Raw genomic sequence first — 21,452 nt, forward strand, 5'->3', positions numbered from 1 at the left:
TGAAAAAACAAGTTTCAGTATATAAATTCTATGTAAAATGGATAATTAGCACCTTCCTGGAAGTAATTAAAATATAAAAATATCAATAGGTATCATCCATTACGTATTGGTGTAAATAACAAGTAGTTAAAATCTCAATTTAATACAATTTTAAAATAAATTCAATATAAACTGATTTCAGGACGATTTAAACATGAAGCCAATACGATTGCACAATGAAAAATAACAAATGTGTATTTTGAGATTCGATTCCGTAACGGATGAAAATGTTAAATGCATTCTTAGAATTAAGTTAAGAAAAAACCGCCCACAAAAAATGGTTTCAAAATATAATTAGCATTAAAAAAATAATATTATTGCATAAAAAATACATTTACAGTGTAATTCAATCATTTAAACACGCCAAAAGACTGGCATAAATTGTTCACGTCATACAAAGTCATATTTGTATTGATAAATTTATTATATAGTAATTCTCTTGTAAATGAATTACACTGTTTACATGTACATATATGCGATAAAACAGCTTCAAGCCTTACATGTATGATATATTAGTATAAATAAGTGGTTTAAAAGCATAGAAAACATTGCAACAACAACATATATAAATACGTAAGAATACATATGTATTTATTTTGGTAAATCAAACTGGTAACACAAACGTTAAAGCTTCTTTGAAGTTAAGCAGAAAGCGTAAAAATTGGGTAAATATAACATTACATATATTGGTATACTAATGATCAGGGGTTCCCAACCTACTGTCTTCAGGTCCTCAATTCTTTCAACCGGCTCGTGATATTTTATACAAGAATAAACATTTTCAAAATATTACAGTCACGATTTCGGTTGAAGATATGGCTTTTAGGATTCAAGGTAGTTACAAATGTCTTTTGAAGGACTAAACCCAAATGTGTATTGAAGGAATCCCAGGTGCTACTTTAGTATACGGTCTACCTTAGCATGCGATCTACCTTTGAATCACAGTCGACTATTTTTTTTTATTTGTATCGTAGCAACGAAATGTTTATTACAATTTTTGTTTTTTCCTGCAGCTCCATAATGTTGTCGAAGCATTTCTATCAATATATCATCAGCAGATACATATCTCTTAACCAAATCTTAAATGAATAGGGCCAACCTTAACTTAGCCTAACCTATCCTGACCCTTAAATAAATAAGTGTTGGCTGTTAAGATATGTTTTTTTTTATTTGTGAACATATTGATGAAATAAAACTTAAAAAAAAGATATATTAGCAGCCAACACCTATTTATTTAAAGGTTAAGTTAGGTTAAGTTAAGGTTGGCCCTATTCATTTAAGATTAGGTTGTTAGGGTCGGTATTATTCAGTCTCAGTGTCACACGCGAGAACTGAGACCGTATATTAAAGTAAAAACGTGAAGGTAGATCGCATACTAAAGTAGATATGTGAAGGTAGACCGCATACTAAAGTAGCACCGAATCCCAAATGACGTTTGGGATTCCCTAAATTTTGCATAAAAAAAACACCTCTCGGGGAAAACAGTATAGTTGATATGCACATGCACACTCCGAGCATCCAAGTTCTCGGACAAATTATCACTTATCACTTTATCAAGATAAGTGACGATTTGTCCGAGTGTTCGGATTTTTTTTCCAAAATTCATTTGAAATTGATATCAACGATGTTAACGAAGAAATAATATCAATCGGAATTGATCGATCTTCGAGCGAATGATTGTTTGAAATCATTATTCAAAAATGAAACATTATATTTAATAAATAGTAGAAGTGAGAATAAAAAGCTAGAGTGGAAAAGGTTAAGGAACCGATTAACCAAACGTTAAGAGCCGATATTTGTGTTTAACCCTTTGAATGCTGTTCAACATTCATGGGCCTGCAAAACGCTGATAGGCGTTGTATATTGAGCATGTACAAAGTAAACAAGAATACTACCGGCTAAGCCTTTAAAGGTAGCATTGAAAAAAAATGTATTGAACATGGGTCGTGTAATCCGTCTCATTTCTTTGTTAACTTTTATAACGACACGTTTACATAGGAATTTCTGAATTTATAACCATAGCAGAATTACCTGATGACAATCCCTAACTGCTGAATATTTTACATTGTGGCTTGGAATTTAAATTGTGAGCATTACATTTTAACAACAATGATGGAAGTTTTGGAAAAATACATTCATTAATAGACATATTTTGTTTATTTTATATTGTTGCAAGATATATTAGAGAGTCTAAACACGCCTTTACAAAGCTCGAAATCCTCGGCGGTAGTTATCTAGGGTTTGTTTGGATTAGCTACAATTTTTATACTTGCTTTCTATTGGATTTCTAAATAATTCAAGTTGTAAATGTTGACTTTCAATAAAAATAAATAAATTACTAAAGCAGTGTGTAAATTAGAAAAAAAACCTTCGGCAATTGATAAAAATCACTTTTTTAAAAAACTTTAATGGGCTGACGGCAGTGCAAATAATTTTTATAGAATATATACATATGTAGGGTTGGAATTGAACGAAAGACTGATGGCTGAGAAAGAGTATGTTACGACTGATTGTGAGAAGGGGATGAAAAGGGGCAGAGATATAACGGTTAGTCGCAGTTGGACTGTGCTCCGTGCGGTTGGTCGCTAATCCTCCGCACGTATCGTCTTAATAAACAACATGACTGAAAACGCACGTGTTTGACCTTCACCTAGGCCGCCACATCCCAACCGTGGTCCTGAATAGCGTCATCAGTAAGAATTCTCTACCACATATATTAATATTTTTTACGGATTTCACATGATACAGAACATCCAAATCCAAAATCCAAAATTCGCTGTTTTCTATGTACCCAAATACACATTAGGTATAAATTCCACATGCAAAATTATAACACATGTGTAAATTGGTTCAAAGTGGATTCCAATAGGATTTTTTTCATCCGGCTCCTTCTATACATTTCGAAATTCCAACTGGCTCATTTCCCAAAAAGGTTGGGGACCCCCTGTTATAGATTAAAAATTTGTACAAAATTTAACAATATTAAATAACACTTAGTTTTTCGTTCACATTGAATGTGAACAACTGTTTGTTTGTACAAATGTTAAATGAATAAATGTATATTTGGACCGATATATTTTGTACACGGAGAATTATTGGCTTATGAACTTAAAAATAGGCAGATTATGTATATATGTATATATGAAATGACTTTAAGAATACAATTCATCTCTAATTTAATTATGATATAAGGCGCGTAATGGCAGTCTATGCCACTTAAGTATTAGAATTATGATATTTAATTATATTTGTCAAGATTCAAAATGCATTTCGATCAATGGAATGTCAATTTTAATTCATTTTTAAAATAAATAATTGTTCGATTGTTTCGTGTGTGGTTTTAATATGAAAGAAATTTCAAATACAATAAAAAATAAATAATTTAAATAATTATGATATCGTTAACAATGTCCATGTCAGATTTTTTACCATAGTCTGTAATTGATGTCTTTTTTATATGTATAATAGATTTTTCCGGCGAGGAAAATTGGACCGATCGAAGCAAGGAGCAAAGATAATCACGGATTTGAACTTATAAATATCAGTTACAAAGCCAAAACAAGTAAAAAAATTATATTTATATATGCTAACATATAATATTAACCCTTTGCCCATGGCAATAAATATAGCGAACAAGCCCTGTACGCGGCGGCACCTTTTTCGCGAATTTGGCAATCGAGTTTTCGACATTAAATACAGATTTTAATATTTACTCAAGTAACCAGATATGTTAATTAGCACCTGAAGTATTATTTTAAACAATAAAATACATAATATATCTTGTAGTTTTGGCTTAATTGTCAAATAATCATTCTTTATACAATTGAGACGTATCGTCGCCATTGTTCAACAGACGTGACGTCACATAAACGAGGTTTCAGTATGGTTCCACAAAAAAAACTAATTTTGACTGGTATATATTCATTTTAAGCAAATTGAATAGATGGCATTCAACTCTCAGTAATATATTCAACCAATTTTGAATCTTAAAACAGTTGAAATAGGCGCATATAAGGCTTAAAATCCCATGCAAAGTTCAGAAATTCTATGGAAGACAGCCGCGCTACAGACTTGTCGCGCAAAGCTTCCATGGAAGACGGTCACGGGCAAATGGTTAACGTATTTGAAAAGATAGTTGCAAATCTTTATACAAATATATTGTATATATATAAAGGCATAAATGATTCAAATATTTTTATATGATTTCGTCGTTATTAAGTACACATGAGGTAGTATTCTATATTATATAAATACTATGACACCCTGACAACAACAAAAAAAACCGCATAAATAACATTTCAACTAAAAATTCGAGTCATATGAGTATGCATGTATATGAAATAAGAAATTAAATGTACGTTTACATTTAAATCGAGTCTAAAATACAAGAAATATCAATGAGAAATATCAAAAAGAAGACAAAATAGTCTGAATTTTTAATTCTACACTCCCGTTTCACTAATATATTGATTCCCGAGATGTTTCTTTTCATTATCTAGGAAACTCCCAGTACTTTGTTTATTCGTACGACAATGTAGACAGTCGTCTCCTTCGTGTGCATGACAACTAGCCATATGAGCATCTAAGAGTCCACCTAAGACAAAATTATTACAAATATATAATGTTTTATTAGTTTTGACTCGATGAAATGATATAAAATGTAAAATGTTAAGACCTCTTGATTTAAAAGTTTCCTGTTGGATGATAATATCACTGGTGAGGTAAGATTCTCTCTTGATTTGATCACGCAGTTCGAGAGACATGTCCGGTATAGCCCACTGTACGGCCATCATCACACAACTGACAACATTCTATTAAGAAAAAATGTATTTAGTTTAAAAATTAAATTCATATATGTACGTATATCCGTAAAATATCATACTTGGAAGACGACGATGAATGCAAGACGTGCTGCTAAAATATGCCAATATATTTCAGGACGCTTATATTTCTTACTTTCCCAATAGGGATTCCTATATTCAGGATATCGGCAAGTCTGTAATAAAATTTTTCTTGAGCAGTTGAAACACTTTCAATAAGAGTGCTTTAAAATAAGAACTCACCGTAATGTTGGAAAATATTGAACTAATGGGTGCACTTCTTGTTTGAAAATCGGCAGTGTCGAAAAAGGCTAGAGAGTGATCCAGGAAACCAATGTCATCGTTAGTCTCACTCACTACAATAATATACACCAGACGAGGGATAAAATTGGACGAAAAGGCTATCATGAAAGCCTGAAAGTTAATAAATAAGAATGTAAATAGCATTGAAGGTAATACTTATTCAAATATGAAATAAATCACTCACGTTCGAGATGACGGAGAGTTTCCCGAGAACATCCATAATGCTAAACCAAACACCGATGTTGCGAACTCGGCATGGAACTGGACGTTTATAGTATTTTAGGAACTTTTTCGCATCCAATCTCATCTCGAGAACATTGTTTAATAGTGCGAAAAATGGCGCCAGTGGAAATGCCGATACGAACAATGTTACAAAACCATATTGCAAAACTAAAATAGATAACCAAAAATTAATATAATGATATTATACAAAATAATACCACAGTATAATGATGTAAACATACTCATTTCTAAATATTCATCGAAGAGTCCCCTTGGACCGAAATCAATGAGTTTATAATCTTCAGTCCACTGATTGTATGATAGGATGTCGTTTTCATCAGTTTCAGCCTCATCTCTAGTTCCCTAACGAAAAAACGAATATGTTAAGTATTTTCTATATTGTCACAATAATTCATGCGTTTTTCATAAGGATTGTAAATAGGTTTTTGAGCTCTTTTTCCTATTATGCTTTAGATTAACATTAGAATAATATAATACTGTAATTACTAACCAAATTAAATTAAAATTGTAAAATAGAAAATGATCAGTAGATCAGTAGCTATTAAAATAGATATAAGATGTATTGTGAACATAATTTCGTAATAATAAAAAGCATTTAAAAATCAAAAAAAAAAATGCGTTTTTCAGATCTAATAAAACATGACAATCATATGTAAATTATAATCAACCTTGACTATCTTTTGTTAAAAGGTTCACGTTTTACTATATTTCTAAAAGTATTTTCTTTTTGTCAATATTAACTGATAGGTTATTGATTTAGATGGAACTTTGTGATTATTGATTCACGATGAATTGATCTATTTATGTATGTCTGGTACATACTTCTTGTCTCCATTCTATAAGCACATCTCCAAATTGTGTAAAAGAGAGACAAAAAGTTGAATATCGCTGTAGTGTGTACTAGATATTGACATTTTATGTATAAATTATACTTCATGCTTATACATTTTTAAATTCTGAGTTAAGCGTTCCGAATGGTTTGTTCGGGACACCTAAATCGGTGACAATCCTGATTAATCAGGAAGTCTGATAACCCTACTTAAGATGGTAAGTACGGAATGATAATTGAAGTGGCCGAAATTGTAAATTATGGCAACATCAGTTTAATTGATCATCATTAGTAATCTGGAAGTTCATATTATGCTGTGAAAAATAAAAAATAATACTTCATATTTACCACAAACTTTGTGATCCAATTCATTAAAAATGGTATCAAAATTTCCATTATAGAAGAAACCGCTTGTTTTCCAATCATGATTATAGCTAGTTGAATGAATAATTCTAGGAAGCATCCTCCGGGACTGCACTAAAATTGAAATTGAAAGTGAGGTCATATTTCTATAATAAATTTAAATTTATATATTGATTGATGATAAAAAATGTTCTAACCTCTTCCTGTCGATAACCGAGAATTCTGTTGTATTTCGCTGGATATCCAACGAATTTTCCCTTTAGAAATGCAATGTAAAATATCGAAGAGTAGTAATTTATAAATTGAAATAAGTAAATTTTCAAAGTTAGACTATCGTCGAATTCGGACTGTGTCCTACGGTATTCCATTTCAGTGAGATAAACAGCGAGTTTATCGTAAACGTAGTTGAGGAATGTAATTAAAAACAAATTGATCACAGCTGCACTGCAAGGCATCAATATAGCTTTATGTGGAGAGCCACCAATCAAACTATCGGAAGTCAGTTGAGACATTCGGTAAAGTACGACACCGAACACGGCAGCACAAACTATACAAATCTGCAATGAACATATAAAATATTGATAGAAAACGATGTATGTAATAAAATAAATTATCGCATTAAGAGTGGTAGAAATAGTTACCAAAAGTATAACCATGCTGAAACTGAGAACTGTGAAAGGCAATCGAATTGTCCAAAATGGCACAATTGGTTCTAAGACGTGCGTGACCACATTTTTCTTCTGCTTGGGACAATCTATCAGTTTAGCAAGATATTGTGGCCTAGGATGTTCTGCTTGTCTGTCATATCCCGTCATTCCCCATCTATGGGTAATGTTCGCAGCATATCGCTTCCATAACTCTAAATATAATGCGCCTGTAATGTTAAAAAAAAATTCTATGTTACATATGGTACATATAACATATATTTTTTTAAATAAATTTATATTTTCACATCAAGCCATTACGGGTTGTCTATGATATTAAACTTGTACATATATAAATTTGAAATCATATTCAAATAGTGATGATATAAGTAGGTAGGATGGTTTTTCCAATTTGATGAGGAACCGCTTCAACAATGAAATCAGATAAATTAGCAAACTCTGATACGAAACGATCGAATATCCAAGTCTGACCAGCAGCACTACAGATAATACTCGGAATGAATTCTTTTCAATAGAGGTAAACCCAGGGCTTGAACCCAGGAGCCTCTCGGTGGTTGGTATTAACGCAAACACCAAGCTATGCTGCTGGTTAAATGATCTCGCATTGCAATTCCTGAACACCAATCGTCATATGACGGGTTGACTATTACATAATAATATTTCATTTAATGAAAATTATACTCACTCCAAAACGACATGAAGACAGCAAATATAATTGTAAAATTATTGTCGAATAAATATGTAACTTTCGCTTGAAGACAAGTTTCTTCTAGTTTCCAAAAATCACATATTGAATCACATTGTGGACACATGGTAATATTTAAATTAGGATTACAAATATCGTTGCTGAAAAAATTTTACATATTCATACATAAATACATATTTTCATTTTTACTTTAATTTTACATGGGGACGCGACAATTGGTTCAATGACACAATGTACCAGACAATTGGTTCACTGCCAAAATGTTTACGCGACAAAATGTTCAAAATGAAAAAGTAACTTTTTACTGTATTATATATGTATATCGCGGATTTCATTGAATTCCTTTAAATGTCAGGGGTTCTCAACTGTAAAAGTAAATTTTTCTATTTAACACGTTCAACCTGGCGTGTATCACCGATGGCCACGCGGATAGTGCTATAGCAGACTATAATTTTATGGTTCCACTTCATTGAGCACCCCAACACTAAAATTCCTATAAAATTCTAAAGATTTAGGGACAACTCATTATATAAAGTGATTTAATGCCGTCACGCGTAATTGGGTGCCGATACGCGTGACAGTGTCACCACATGGGCAAATGTATGAAATCATGCGCCGGGCTGAATGTGTTAAATAAGAAAATATTGGATATGGTTGAGAAGCCCTGACATTTAAAGTAATTCAATGAAATCCGCGATATATATAATACAGTAAAAAGTTACTTTTTTCATTAAAATACGAAAATTTTCGATACGCTTGAGGACTTTTGAATATTTTGTCGTGTGTATTTTTTGGCAATGAATCAATTGTCGGGTACATTGTGTCGTTGAACCTTTTGGAATTGCACCAATTGTCGTTGAACCGTACTTAACTATTGCTTTAAAATAAAACTTTCCCACTATATACATATATACTATAGACAACTTATGGTTTTTCCCTTACATTATATTTTTTGAAAAATTTATAAGGCTCGGACTACCTTCGAATAGATAAATCAAATCAAATACCTTAAAGTGTTAGTGTTCAAAGTAATCAATCCAAACGCGAAACATATAAGTCCAATTACAGATGCCGGTATAAGCATGTGCGTGTAAAACCCGAGCCACGTGAAATACAGGGCAAACTTAACACCAAAATATTCTTTGATATTATCTAGTGGTTGATATTTGATCCACGTGCTGATTTGGGCCCAATGTGTAAGAAGTAAATTTCTTTCATTTCCTGCTTCATCGCCGTCACCCTAAAAGTAAAAAAGCATTGAAAATACGCAACGATCAGATATTCCTAACTAACTTTGATGCGAAATGATTACATCGTGTAGTGGATAAGCGGACGTATACACTCCATCATTTACTAGACGTTCAATTCCAATGTCCAAGGATGCATCGTGGTCATTGTTGAATCGTTGACGTTCGAGTATGAACGCAACAACACTTATTCTAATGGACTCGGTGAAGAAATTTTCATCTTCTACATTAAACCTGTAACAAAGTCATACTGCTATCAGTTTTCCAGACTCATTTTATGGTATTTGTCTATTTGTTGAATACTTACAAGTAATTTTTATCGCGGTTGAACTCCGCTGTAAGTTCGTATTTCTTTTCAGGGAAATACTTGGGATCCAATCTTAAGCACCGTGTCAATCTGCCGAGTTTTGTTTTCACCGTGCCGATGAAATCTTCCTGCTCTGCGATGTACTCTTGGCCGGGAATCTGAAATAAATAAAAGAAATGTAATAAAATATATAATGCGGTGTTCAATTGTTAATCTATGTGAAATTTTACCTGTTTGATTGGCATTTTCATCTTCATGATTTCACAGTACCGACACAGAACTTCTTTCGGAACATGTATTTTGACAAAATGTATCTTTTGGTTCTCTTCCTTTTCTAATTCCAATCCCTGAGCAATCAGATTGGTTTCGAATATTTCTCTTTTGATCGGATTCCTATCCTTATACGGTTTTTTATGATCGTTAGGATCGTAGGCCAGCACGAAATCGACCAATCTTTTTCCATCTTTGAACCGTCTCCACGTCTGAAATCAGGCGAATTAAAATTTAGCATATTGTGTTAATTTATATCATACATTTAATTGCATTAACGCACAGTGTCAATCATTTAGTAAAACATCCACACTTTTATTAGTAAAATATTCAAACATTACATAAAATGAGTCTTATATTATTATGAAACTAAGTGCAATAAATTATAGTAAGTGTTTTGAGTAGCATGCTAAATATAAAATCACGTTTAATATACTTCAAATCATTGTGCTAATAAGACATAAATAAAAATGTAACTTTGAAGACATATTTATAGTAGAATAACAACACAAGGACACGCTAAAAACGCAAACAGGGCATGGTTGATTGATCATTTTTGAGAACAAATGCTCAATGTATACACAGGGTGACTACTAAAACACACCAGAGCGGAAATTTAATACTAATGCAGGCCCACTGAGCACGAATATGATATTGCAACTAATAGTTAATTTTTTATATACAAATTTACTCTTATTCAAAATCTGATAATCCAAAGTTGAAATGTGTACTGAAATCAACATTCAGAAGTTTTATTCACAAATCAATTCGAATGGGTCAAATTTGAATAAAGAAGAATTAAATGAAATTTCAAAAATGATTAATCATATCCATTATTGTACATAGAGATGTAGGAAATAAATGGGTGCCATTTTATTATTGTTTCAGTCAGGGATGTTATGTGGGAGTTCAGTCCATTTCCCGCCCTTCCCCCCCCTAGATTTGGCCAGGTCAGTAACATGCACATAATTTGAAATACTATGATTCTTAATCAAATCGATTATTCGTCACCTAAATATTAGGCTTGAAGAAACTGCAACAATTTTAAACATATCAATCGGAAGTTTCTTCTCTCCCTGGAAACTGTTGAGATGACGTCCCTGATTTCAGCTTTAGCAGAGAGATCGTAACTTTTAATAGAATATGTTCAATTTTTACTTTAATGACTTAAATTTCAACAGTTTTTATTCTATATATAATGTTGATCATTTTCTCATGCGACATAAAGGAAAAAGCTAACTATAAAAATTATATCTCATAAAAAAAAGTTCATAAAGCCAATCGACAATGGCGGTAATGTTATTGACGGAGGAATTCATTGGATATAATGATTTCCTCTGCAGTCCCAACAATATGTCACTTCCTATATTTCTATCTCTTTCAAGTAATTGTGAGTATGTGAGTAGGGACAGTAAAAATTACATAAATACTTTTGATTATCATCAAACAATTCATTACATCTCACATATCATAGATGATGACCAAACGGTAAATTAGATCCATTTCATCAAATGATTATCAGATCTCGTCGCAATTACCTACATATACACATTGAGCTACGAGGGACTAGTAATCAGCTAATGGAAAGAGTATCATTTCTAATTTTACCCTCTATAAATGGGCCTGCCTAGTACATACATACATAGCTGTTATACACAAAGGAGCTAAGCTGTGAGTATAAATGTTTTTTGGAACCTTTTTTATATTAATCAAACGAAAAAATTGATATCTATGAAAGAAAAGTAATTCGTCGACAAAATTTGGCAAAAACTTCAAGTTTATGACTATTATTCGTAATCCATCTGTCTTTCTAAACTTGGTATTGAAAGCAATAATGTGGCGCTAGAATTGAGCACGACCGTGAAAGTGGAAGTTGCATTTAAGAAAATGCATACATTTTTTGTGTATGTACGCTTGAAACACTACGAATTAATAAAATACAGGAATTCTTGTCATTTACTGTATTTATTACAATTCGAGATCATTAGGCCAGCAGCATAGCTTGGTGGTTGCGTTAATGCTAGCCACCTTAATGCTAGAGAGGTTGCCGGGTTCAAACCCTGGGTTGACCACGATTGAAAAGAATTCATTCCGAGTATTATCTGTAGTGCTGCTGGCCAGACATGGATATTTACGATTCCAAGTCGATCGTTTCCTATAAGGATTTTACTGATTTATCTGATTTCATAGTTGAAGCGGTTCCTCATCAAAATTGGAAAAAACGTTCCTACCCACAATGTCACCACTATTTGAAAACGATTTCAAAATTTATATATGTACAAGTTTAATACCATAGATGTCACTCGGGGGCAACCCAATAAAGGCACAATGGGAAAATATAACATTTGGTCCAAAATTTTTAAGTGGAAAAATACAACAAAGAAAGGAGGGGGGCGCAAAAAAGTGCTTGCCCCGGGCGTCATTTAAGGCGAAAACACACTGAGTGGTATGGGACGTCACGTCCTTGGCTTCCAGCTGTGGCCGTAAACAGTGGGTGTTCCCCAAACCGAATTCGGGTGTAGTTGCACGTGCAGAATGTATATGTTTGTGAGGTCGTACGTATATGCATATCTATATGCAACCAACGAGTTTCTTCTACATTTCTTCAAATATGGGATTCACCGTTATCGACCACTGTCAAGTAAGGATAAAATATCACCGAAAAGACTCCAGGGGGTGATTTTGGGACGGTGCGTGCTGGGCGTGCTATGAATATGTGCAAGGCATGCCACATTTTTTTCGCATTATTTCGCCCTTACCTTTAACACAATTTAAATGCTAAACAATGAAAGTTTACTATTTAAATTTGATATATGTTTGTATGTAAAGCGAGCTCTTCACTCGCCCGTGAAAATCGCGCCACGACTCGATGAGTGTGGTGAAATCTTTTTACTAACCCTTTAGCGCCAGTGGCGTAGCTAGAAATTTTGGGCCCTGATGCAAAAATTTCTCCCCACTTCCTGGCAAGTTTGTTCACTCCTGATTTTATTTCTTCGTAAGAATTTCGTAATTTACTAACATTCTCATATATACGATTCAACACCAAAGTGGTTTCGTCTAAACTTTAAAGTAAGATTTCGTTTCTACAATGTTTACGCACTCGAGCGGCTCCACGCCTTATTTGTTATTGATACGCCTACTTAGCTTATACGCAAGTGTATAACAGTGGCGTACGGTGAAATTGTTTCAAATCGAGCGTGGGCCGTGATGCTTTGCATCATTCTGCGAAATGGTAGCTACGCCACTTCACATGAAGTTTTCCGCCAAAAACGGGGATCGTCGCAAACCGGTATTCGACAGCTCGGCGACGAAGGAATCACGTTTTCACCGTGTGTGTGAGTCGAAAAGGGGGTGTGTGCGTTTTACTTGTAACAGTGTAACAGTGCGTCGTCGTGACGCGTCCCTTCGTCGCGGAACAAAACATGGGGGACGCCGCGAGGCGCGAACCCGAACGCGCGAAAAGAGCCCGCTTAAGGCATTATCCCTTTGCCACTAATCGAACATTAATAATGGATCAGTGCATATTTTCTTTAAAATTTTCCAATTATCAAATTTAAAAACCGTTCAAATCTATTTAGCACAGCCCTAATTTTACAGCAGCTAACTAAATCTGCCAGAAAAACTCCATTATGTACAAACAAACGCGCTAAAAATTGAACGCCTACACATTTCACCGGCAACAGATGTAATACATCAATTCCAATGGACTGCCATTGATGTGAAACTTCAATTGACGAAAATTATACACATTATATTGAATTGCTTAAACTTGTACAAACGCCGATGAGACACTTTTTACACACAACCAATTGTTAGGTCGCCCAATAAGGTCAAACATTATCACACAAGCAAAATGTTAATAACGCACACGAAAACAAAACGTATCACACAGACTTACTTTCATGACTTTGTAGGCTACACAGATGGATTTCACTCGATGTGAATTTTCAATGTGGACCTCATTTGACAATATTTGACTATCAGAATGCAAACAGAGACGCTCTTTTCACGTGAAGCATGTTTTATAGACGAAATTTGTCGCAGTACAAACAAGAGGATGTTGGCGAGACGTGAACGACTCGACCAATGAATCATTCACACGCACGGTAACAATTCGGACAAATATTATAATTCACAACGACTCGCTTATTCGCTAAATAGACTTTGTATTGAATATGGCGCGAGATGAGAGCGTGAGAAGTGATGTGTTCGGCTGTCGGTGTTGGACTAAATATAACCAGAGGTCGTTCCCCACACAGCCGGACATGATATGCTTGTAATATTTTTATATTTATACACTGCGAGTCTGTAGGGAGTTAATATGATACGTTTAGGGTGAGTCGATTGGTAAATTATACGCTAATTTGGGTGTGGTTATGATTTTTGTTGTTAATATACATACATACTATGTAGTGTGGGGATGAATCTTCAGATGAGTTGTTTTCTTGATTCCTTTGTGTTATTGTTAGAAGCAAAGCAGGCGGCAGATTGGAAATGCGGTTCGATGTAGTATATATGTATAGGTAATGAGTAAGACGTGTGGATATATTTATGTACGGATGTGTATAAATTTCATGGGTCTGTGAACTCGGTTGGGGAAAAACGCATTTTTTATCACTATCTTGATACTAAATTCAGCATAGTTTTAAATGGACTGTTTCCTAAATAAGTATCAAAATTACTTGCTTGTGTGCATTTTTCAGTTATCAACCCTTTGAGTGATGACGTCTTTTCTGTTGAAAACCCGCCACGCTGAAAATTTCGCCAACGTTTCCAACTAGAATTATTTAGAAAGCCGGTATAAAAATTGTAGCTTATCCAAACAAACCCTAGATAACTACCGTCGAGGATTTAGAGTTTTGTAAAGGTGTATTTAAACTTACAAACAAGCATCAAACGCGGCGCTTACAAACAAGCATCTCAATCTTCATACGCGGTTGAGATTTGCGAAGAGCTACGTCTGGACAGTATTACTACACGGATGTGACGTGGACTCTGAAGACCAAGATGATCAGCCGCATCGAAGCTTTTGAGATGTGGGTCTATAGGCGTATGCTGAAGATTCCTTGGACCAAAAAGATATCAAACGAAGCTGTCCTCGGCATGATGAGGAGAGGCAGGGAACTTGTTTCTGTCATCAAGCGCAGAAAGATGGAGTACCTCGGACACATGATACGTGGTCCAAAATACGAATTTCTCCGTTTGATAACCATGGGGAAAATTAGAAGGAAAAAAATGAATTGGTAGGAAAAAGTTATCTTGGCTTCGAAACATGCGCATGTGGACCGATAAGAGCGCCGAAGAGCTGTTCCGAGCCGCTGAAGACCGATGCGGATATCTTCAAATAATCAACGAGGTGGTCGCCAACGTCCGGATGCGGACAAGGCATTAACAAGAAGAAGAAAGGTGTATTTAGAGTCTAATATATTTTGCAACAATATAAAATAAACAAAAGACGTCTATTAATGAATGTATTTTTCCAAAACCAGTTTCATCTTCTTCATTGTTGTTAAAAAGAAATGCTCACAATCTAAATGCCAAGCCATAATCTAAAATACTCAACAGTTAGTGATTTCCATCGGGTAATTCTGCTATGATTATAAATACAGAAATTCCGGTGTAAACCAGTCTTTATAAACATTGACACGGATTACACGACCCATGTTCAATGCATTTTCTTTTCAATGCTATCTGGAAAGGTTTAGCGGGTAGTATTCTTGTTTAATTTGTATATGCTCAAAATACAACGCTTATAGGCGTTTTTTAGGCCCATGGACTTGTTGGCAAAACGCCGATCGGCGTTGGTAAGCATTCAAAGGGTTAATATACCGGTATTTACCCAATACATGTCACGCAGTCGATTTTTATTAATTTTAAGAGTATTACATTTTAACAACAATGAAGAAGATGGAACTAGTATCGGAAAATACAATCATTAATAGACTTCTGTTGTTTGTTTTATATTGTTGCAAGATATATTAGAGAGTCTAAACAAACCTTTACAAAACTCGAAGTCCCCGACGGTAGTTATCTAGGGTTTGTTTTGATTAAGTACAATTTTTATACCTGATTTCTATTGGATATCTAAATAATTCTAATTGGAAATGAGGGCGAAATTTTTAGCATGGTGGGCTTTTAACAGACATGACTTCAGCACTTAAAAGGTTAAATTGTTGTTATATGTATGTTTCTGTGTGATGTCTAGAATTAAAAATTCACATTTATACCTTTTAAATGGTATAGGTAAATGTATAGGTCAAAATTTTTGTGATCCAAATCCATCGGAAGATTGTACGGTATGATATATATATCTTCAAAAGCAGGTTGTTTGTATCATCATTCGTATTATTTATTATTACAGCATATGTATGTATATGTTACCGTCAAAGTGTATTGCCAGTTTTTTATCTTGCCTTTTAGGTAATTCATATTCGAATACAAATTAACAGTTTGACCAATGCTCACCAGTAATTATATGTGTATTAGCCATGACAGTTTATATTTTGTTTACAGAATGCTTTAGGATTCAACAATGCGTTAATATTACTTATTATTACGAATTGTGGAAAAGAGATTCATATTACGATAGCCTTAAGAATGTGTTCAAAATAAAAATGTGACTTTCTGACCCAAATCACTAGTTAAGTGACGTTTTAACGAAAAGCAGTGAATACTATGAATAAAAAATACATCGAAATCAGGTCGCATTGGAAGCCCAGGTTCTGTGAATCATATTCAAAAAGTGGATGAAAGAAACGGAATACATATTCACTAGGGAGTCCCGTTACCGGTAAATGACCTGAAAAGCAGCTAGGTAATTTATTGGTAGATCAACAAAGCATATTTACAGCGTTTTTTCACATTCTTCTGCTTTATTTTGTCTTCTAGCAACCCAGTGCTACTACTACACAAAATGTACGCACAAAACTGGCGGCAAACACTTGTTTTAGTAACAAACTTAATGCAACATTGATTGTTCGTATAAAGGAACGACGAATCCATTAATCTGATGTTTTGCCATGTATCAGACGATGATGAATATGATATTTTTAATACAACCAATAACTATGAAATAATGTAAATAATAAAAGAGAAACGTCAGTTACATATTTCGATGATAATAATATTCATAATTTCAAAAAAAGAAAGGCTTCAGTTAGAAATAAAAAGTTAGTTTGGGAAAAAAACATCTCCAGAAGAAAAATAGAGATTTTGAGAAAGGAAATGACTTTTTTCCAAGAAAAATATTAACCAGGGAGTTATTTAAAAATGGATTTTAATGATCTGATGACAATTCGAGCAACAAGTGTTGAATCAGAAAGTCTTCTCAACAGGTGGGTCATTTAGTAGAAAAATTAGATCACAACTAACGGACGATAGTTTGAATACATCATATTTTCTTCGTTGCTATTTTCATAAACGATGAATAAAAACATTATATTTTTTAGTCCTTAGCCGTTTGCCCGCGGCCGTCTTCTATGGAAGCTTTGGGCGACAAGTCTGTAGCGCGGCTGTCTTCCATAGAATTTCTGAACTTTCCACGGGATTTTGAACCTTATATGCGCCTATTTCAACTGTTTTAAGGTTCAAAATTGGTTGAATATATTACTGAGAGTTGAATACCATCTATTCAATTTGCTTAAAATGAATATATACCAGTCAAAAATTAGTTTTTTATGATACCATACTGAAACCTCGTTTATGTGACGTCACGTCTTCATATAATTATGAAGAATGATTATTTGACAATTAATCCAAAACTACGAGAAATATTATGTATTTTATTGTTTAAAATAATACTTCATGTGTTAATTAACATATCTGGTTACTTGAGTAAATATTAAAATCTGTATTAAAGTTCGAAAACTCGATTGCCAAATTCGTGAAAAAGGTGCAGCGCCGCGTACAGGGCTTGTTCGCTAAATTTATTGCCGCGGGCAAAGGGTTAATAAAATATTCATTTATAAATAATTCATTATCATTCATACCTTTTCTGTACAAAAAATCTTATGTACATAATAATAATTAGCATTTCGTTAAATATATTAAAAAAAAATTACCTAATTATCGGTAAACGCAAGCTCCCTAATATTGACCGATTCCGACCAGTCAGATTGTAAATTCATTGTGTCATATGAAATAATTACATAGGATAGATGAAACATATTTTAAATAGTCAAAATATAATACAACAGTTAATACACTTTGACTGTAACATACATATATACAATTTGACTTAAATAACTATTAAACATTTCTACAATATATGTACATAAGTATTATAAAACATAATAACTACTAGGAAAAAATACATATAAAAATAAATAATCTACGTATGTATTATCCATACATAAAATTGATTCCGTTTCAACTTAATCTAATCTTAATCTTAATATTGAAAGTTTAATGCGTACTCTTTAAATAATATAAAGTACCGTTTGTATTTGCTTTTAAATAGCTTAATCTATCATACGCGTTTATCAGTTATATGTATTATTTCCATGTAAAGGTAGACTAAACTAACTTAATCTTCAATAAAACAGCAAATAAATTCAGATGTATTTATTGAACTTTTCTTTTATGAATGTATTTAGTGAACATTTTTTATGATGAATTAGTAATGTTGTCAATAAAACTATGTATGTATTTCAATATTTAAATATGAAAATATTGAATAAAAACTTACAAGTAGTAGCTGTATAAATGTTAGCAATATCAAGATAACAATGATAGCTGCATAATATTTGTATTGAAGGTCAGTTGGATGAATCCAAAGGCAAACAAGAGTAAATTTCCAATTCTAATCTTAGAAAGTGTATATTTGTTTAAACATAACGTAAGTAACAATTCTGATAGTTTATCTAAACAGTCAAGCCATAATATTTTAGTGTGTTTTAATTCGTTTTATAATTTTGAATGAAATACTGTAAATTTGTAACCAAAAAGGATAGATTGACTGCTATAAATAAACAAATGTATATACAACATACATATATATGTTTTAGTATGTCTTATCAGTTGATTAGATTATTATATAATCTTATTATCAAACAAAAAGTTTGCCAATCCTTCAACATAATTTAGTAATGTGAAGATAATTTGAAACATTCAACAAACCATATATATTTACTATCAAAAAATTTTCGCCGATTGATTCAGAGTCGTTACAAAATATAATAAAATTTTATATTACATACATTTTCATTGTATACGTACATAATTATAAGTACATATACAATAATTTTATCAAAATTAGCCAAACGGAAGTTGTAGTTTTAATATATTGTACTCGAATCCAATTAGTCGTTATATGACTTTCTTCCGATTATGATTATTTCGAAGCAATAAAAACCACTTTAGATATTCATATAATTAATAGTCATTTATGCAAACAGATTATTATTTTTTAAACGGTTTTTTTTTTTAAATAAATCGCAGTAATCATTAATAATTCAATGATTTTTTTTCAATTTCAGTTTGAATCTTTAATTTATGGCTACTCATTTGGGACCAAGTCCAGTAATTTTTAAATTCAAAGGAACCGGATCTTTATTTGTTTATTAAATTTCTAATGAATGGCAAAAAGTCCGTAAAATTGTTAAATCAGGATGTAATTTGACCTCAAATTGACCGCAAGTTAAATTTGACCTCAAATGAACAGTGGAAATTTAAATACGCCGTCAATTAAAAACATCACACGTGTATATATGTATGCGCGCCTTTTATATTAAAAATCATAATAAATGTAATAGTTTATAATAAAAAATCTAAAAATGTTTTAAAAACCAAAGTTTAAAGTCAAAACATATTTATCTTTTATTCAACGTTTACATTATTTCAAGTGGTGGATAATCTTTCGCATGAAGGTACTTCGATATAGGTTTTTCATTCCAAATTGACCCATTTTCATTTTAAATAAAACCTTAATTAAAAGAAAAAGGATCGATTTGAAATGAAAAACTTATTTCAATCAATATATTAGTGTGTTGAATTTGAATAAGTTATTTATAATGTTGAATTAGTCATTATATTCCACATTGATCTCGTTTACGGTGACCATTCGTACTGTTTTATCCAATAGATTAATTTAAATATACAAAGCCTTCATCGAAAATGATGTCTCTTACGAAAATATTGGAAAATCAGTAAAATATTGTCTTTATTTTACCAAAAACATATGCATCTGCTGAAGAACTTTTTTCTTCGATGAACAATATGTGGTCCAGTGATAAAACGCAATATTGAATGTTAAAACTTTAAAATTATTATTATTAAATTATTTATTTTCTTTTATATTTTTGACCATTGTGGCGCACTAGGAATTCCTGTAATGCTACAATGGTTTAAACTTTAAATAAATAAATAAAATGTTTGCTAATCGATAAGAATAATTATAACCAGTCCCGTGTAGAATTTTATAATAGCATTAAAGAAAATGAATTCTTTATGTTAGTTTTTTAATAATGGAAGTATTAAGAAAAAAATCTTTTTTTTTTTTGTAAAATATCCTGGTTTTCAATTTGAAAATTTGTCATCTTACTTTTGTTAAATTGAAGAGGTTTATCATTTTTTTATATATAGTGTAAAAGCAAACCCATAAATTTTATCAGCTTGGTTTTATGATGTACAAAATAAACATCAATTTCATACGACTTTATAATCATTTATACGAAATAATTAAGATGTATTTGGTTTAAATCATAATATAAATGTTTGCATATGGAATAATGTATGTAGTGGAGTCACACCTAGAAAGTCATATAACAATAAGCCTTATTTGTAACTGCATGAGCAATGTGTGTATAGCAAAAACAAGACGACCTCTATTAAAAGTGCATCGGTACGTATTAGGATAAGTAGAATAACCATCACCGGCAGATCAGATCAGAGCAGAGCAGGGAGATCGAATAATGGTAGTGAGGGTGCAATTGCGAGTGCATTGAGAAAGGATGGTTACCCTATTTTTCCACTGTGAGTAAAGAATGACGGGCTTAATGGGTGTGGAGACCTTGTCGCGGGGCGTGATCAGCTGCTTCTCCTCCATGTGTCCTTCTTGTTGTCGATCGCGCGTTTCGTGCTGGTGATGCTGGTTCAGCAGGGGCGGTTTGGAGTCCGTGGAAGTGGGAGTCACGCTTTGAGGGGGGGATTCGGGGGTGGATTCGCTCCTCAGACTTTCGGCTGACAGGTAGACGGTGAGGCAGGAGGGGGCGGGGTTGCGGCGGTCGGGCCGTGACGTCAGAGACAGTTCGGACCGCGCCAACGAGAAGTCCGAGGAGCCGGAGCTCTTCGAGCTCATCACGGGCGAAACACTCGCGCGCTACTGATTCCACACTTGACACTTGACAGCTGCCGGCACGCCCGAACTCCAACACACACACCTAGCCCCTGCAACTGAGGCCATACTCACACAAACGGAAACCGGCAATGTTTTCAAAGGTAATTGGATTATTAGTCACATTGCGGTCGCCACAAAGACAATTTTTGCCCTTAAAACCGTTAATACGCAAAATATTTGGCACTCGAGTGCCGTGTGCAGATGTCTTTGTCTTCAGGTCAAGTGTCATAGTTGCATGATGACATTGTAGGCGGGGTACATGTGTGTTGACCGTATCCCAGCCTAACGAAACACTGTTGTGCTTGTTTTATAAAGTTTTATTGTT

The 21,452-nt window shown here is 33.2% G+C and overlaps 1 protein-coding gene across 3 annotated transcripts; it reads right to left on the reverse strand.

Annotated features, from left to right (window-relative positions):
* Positions 1-4,124: 4,124 nt before the first annotated feature.
* On the reverse strand, positions 4,125-21,140 carry LOC143919039 (anoctamin-1-like). Of its 3 annotated transcripts, none has more exons than XM_077441217.1 (15): positions 20,750-21,140; positions 9,753-10,004; positions 9,523-9,680; positions 9,281-9,449; positions 8,976-9,208; positions 7,948-8,108; positions 7,239-7,471; positions 6,795-7,154; positions 6,583-6,711; positions 5,627-5,747; positions 5,347-5,552; positions 5,103-5,273; positions 4,922-5,035; positions 4,715-4,850; positions 4,125-4,633 (listed from the first exon to the last, which is right to left on the reverse strand). In XM_077441217.1, exons 1-15 carry the CDS (start codon positions 21,086-21,088, stop codon positions 4,482-4,484), a joined length of 2,934 nt encoding a protein of 977 aa, XP_077297343.1. In that variant the 5' UTR covers positions 21,089-21,140; the 3' UTR covers positions 4,125-4,481. The 3 variants fall into 3 exon arrangements, with proteins under 3 accessions (XP_077297343.1, XP_077297344.1, XP_077297345.1); XM_077441218.1 differs by having other exon boundaries at positions 20,801-21,133; XM_077441219.1 differs by lacking the exon at positions 20,750-21,140 and adding an exon at positions 13,691-14,021.
* Positions 21,141-21,452: the final 312 nt, after the last annotated feature.

This window comes from Arctopsyche grandis, chromosome 11 (assembly GCF_051622035.1).
Source record: "Arctopsyche grandis isolate Sample6627 chromosome 11, ASM5162203v2, whole genome shotgun sequence".
NCBI lineage: Eukaryota > Metazoa > Arthropoda > Insecta > Trichoptera > Hydropsychidae > Arctopsyche > Arctopsyche grandis.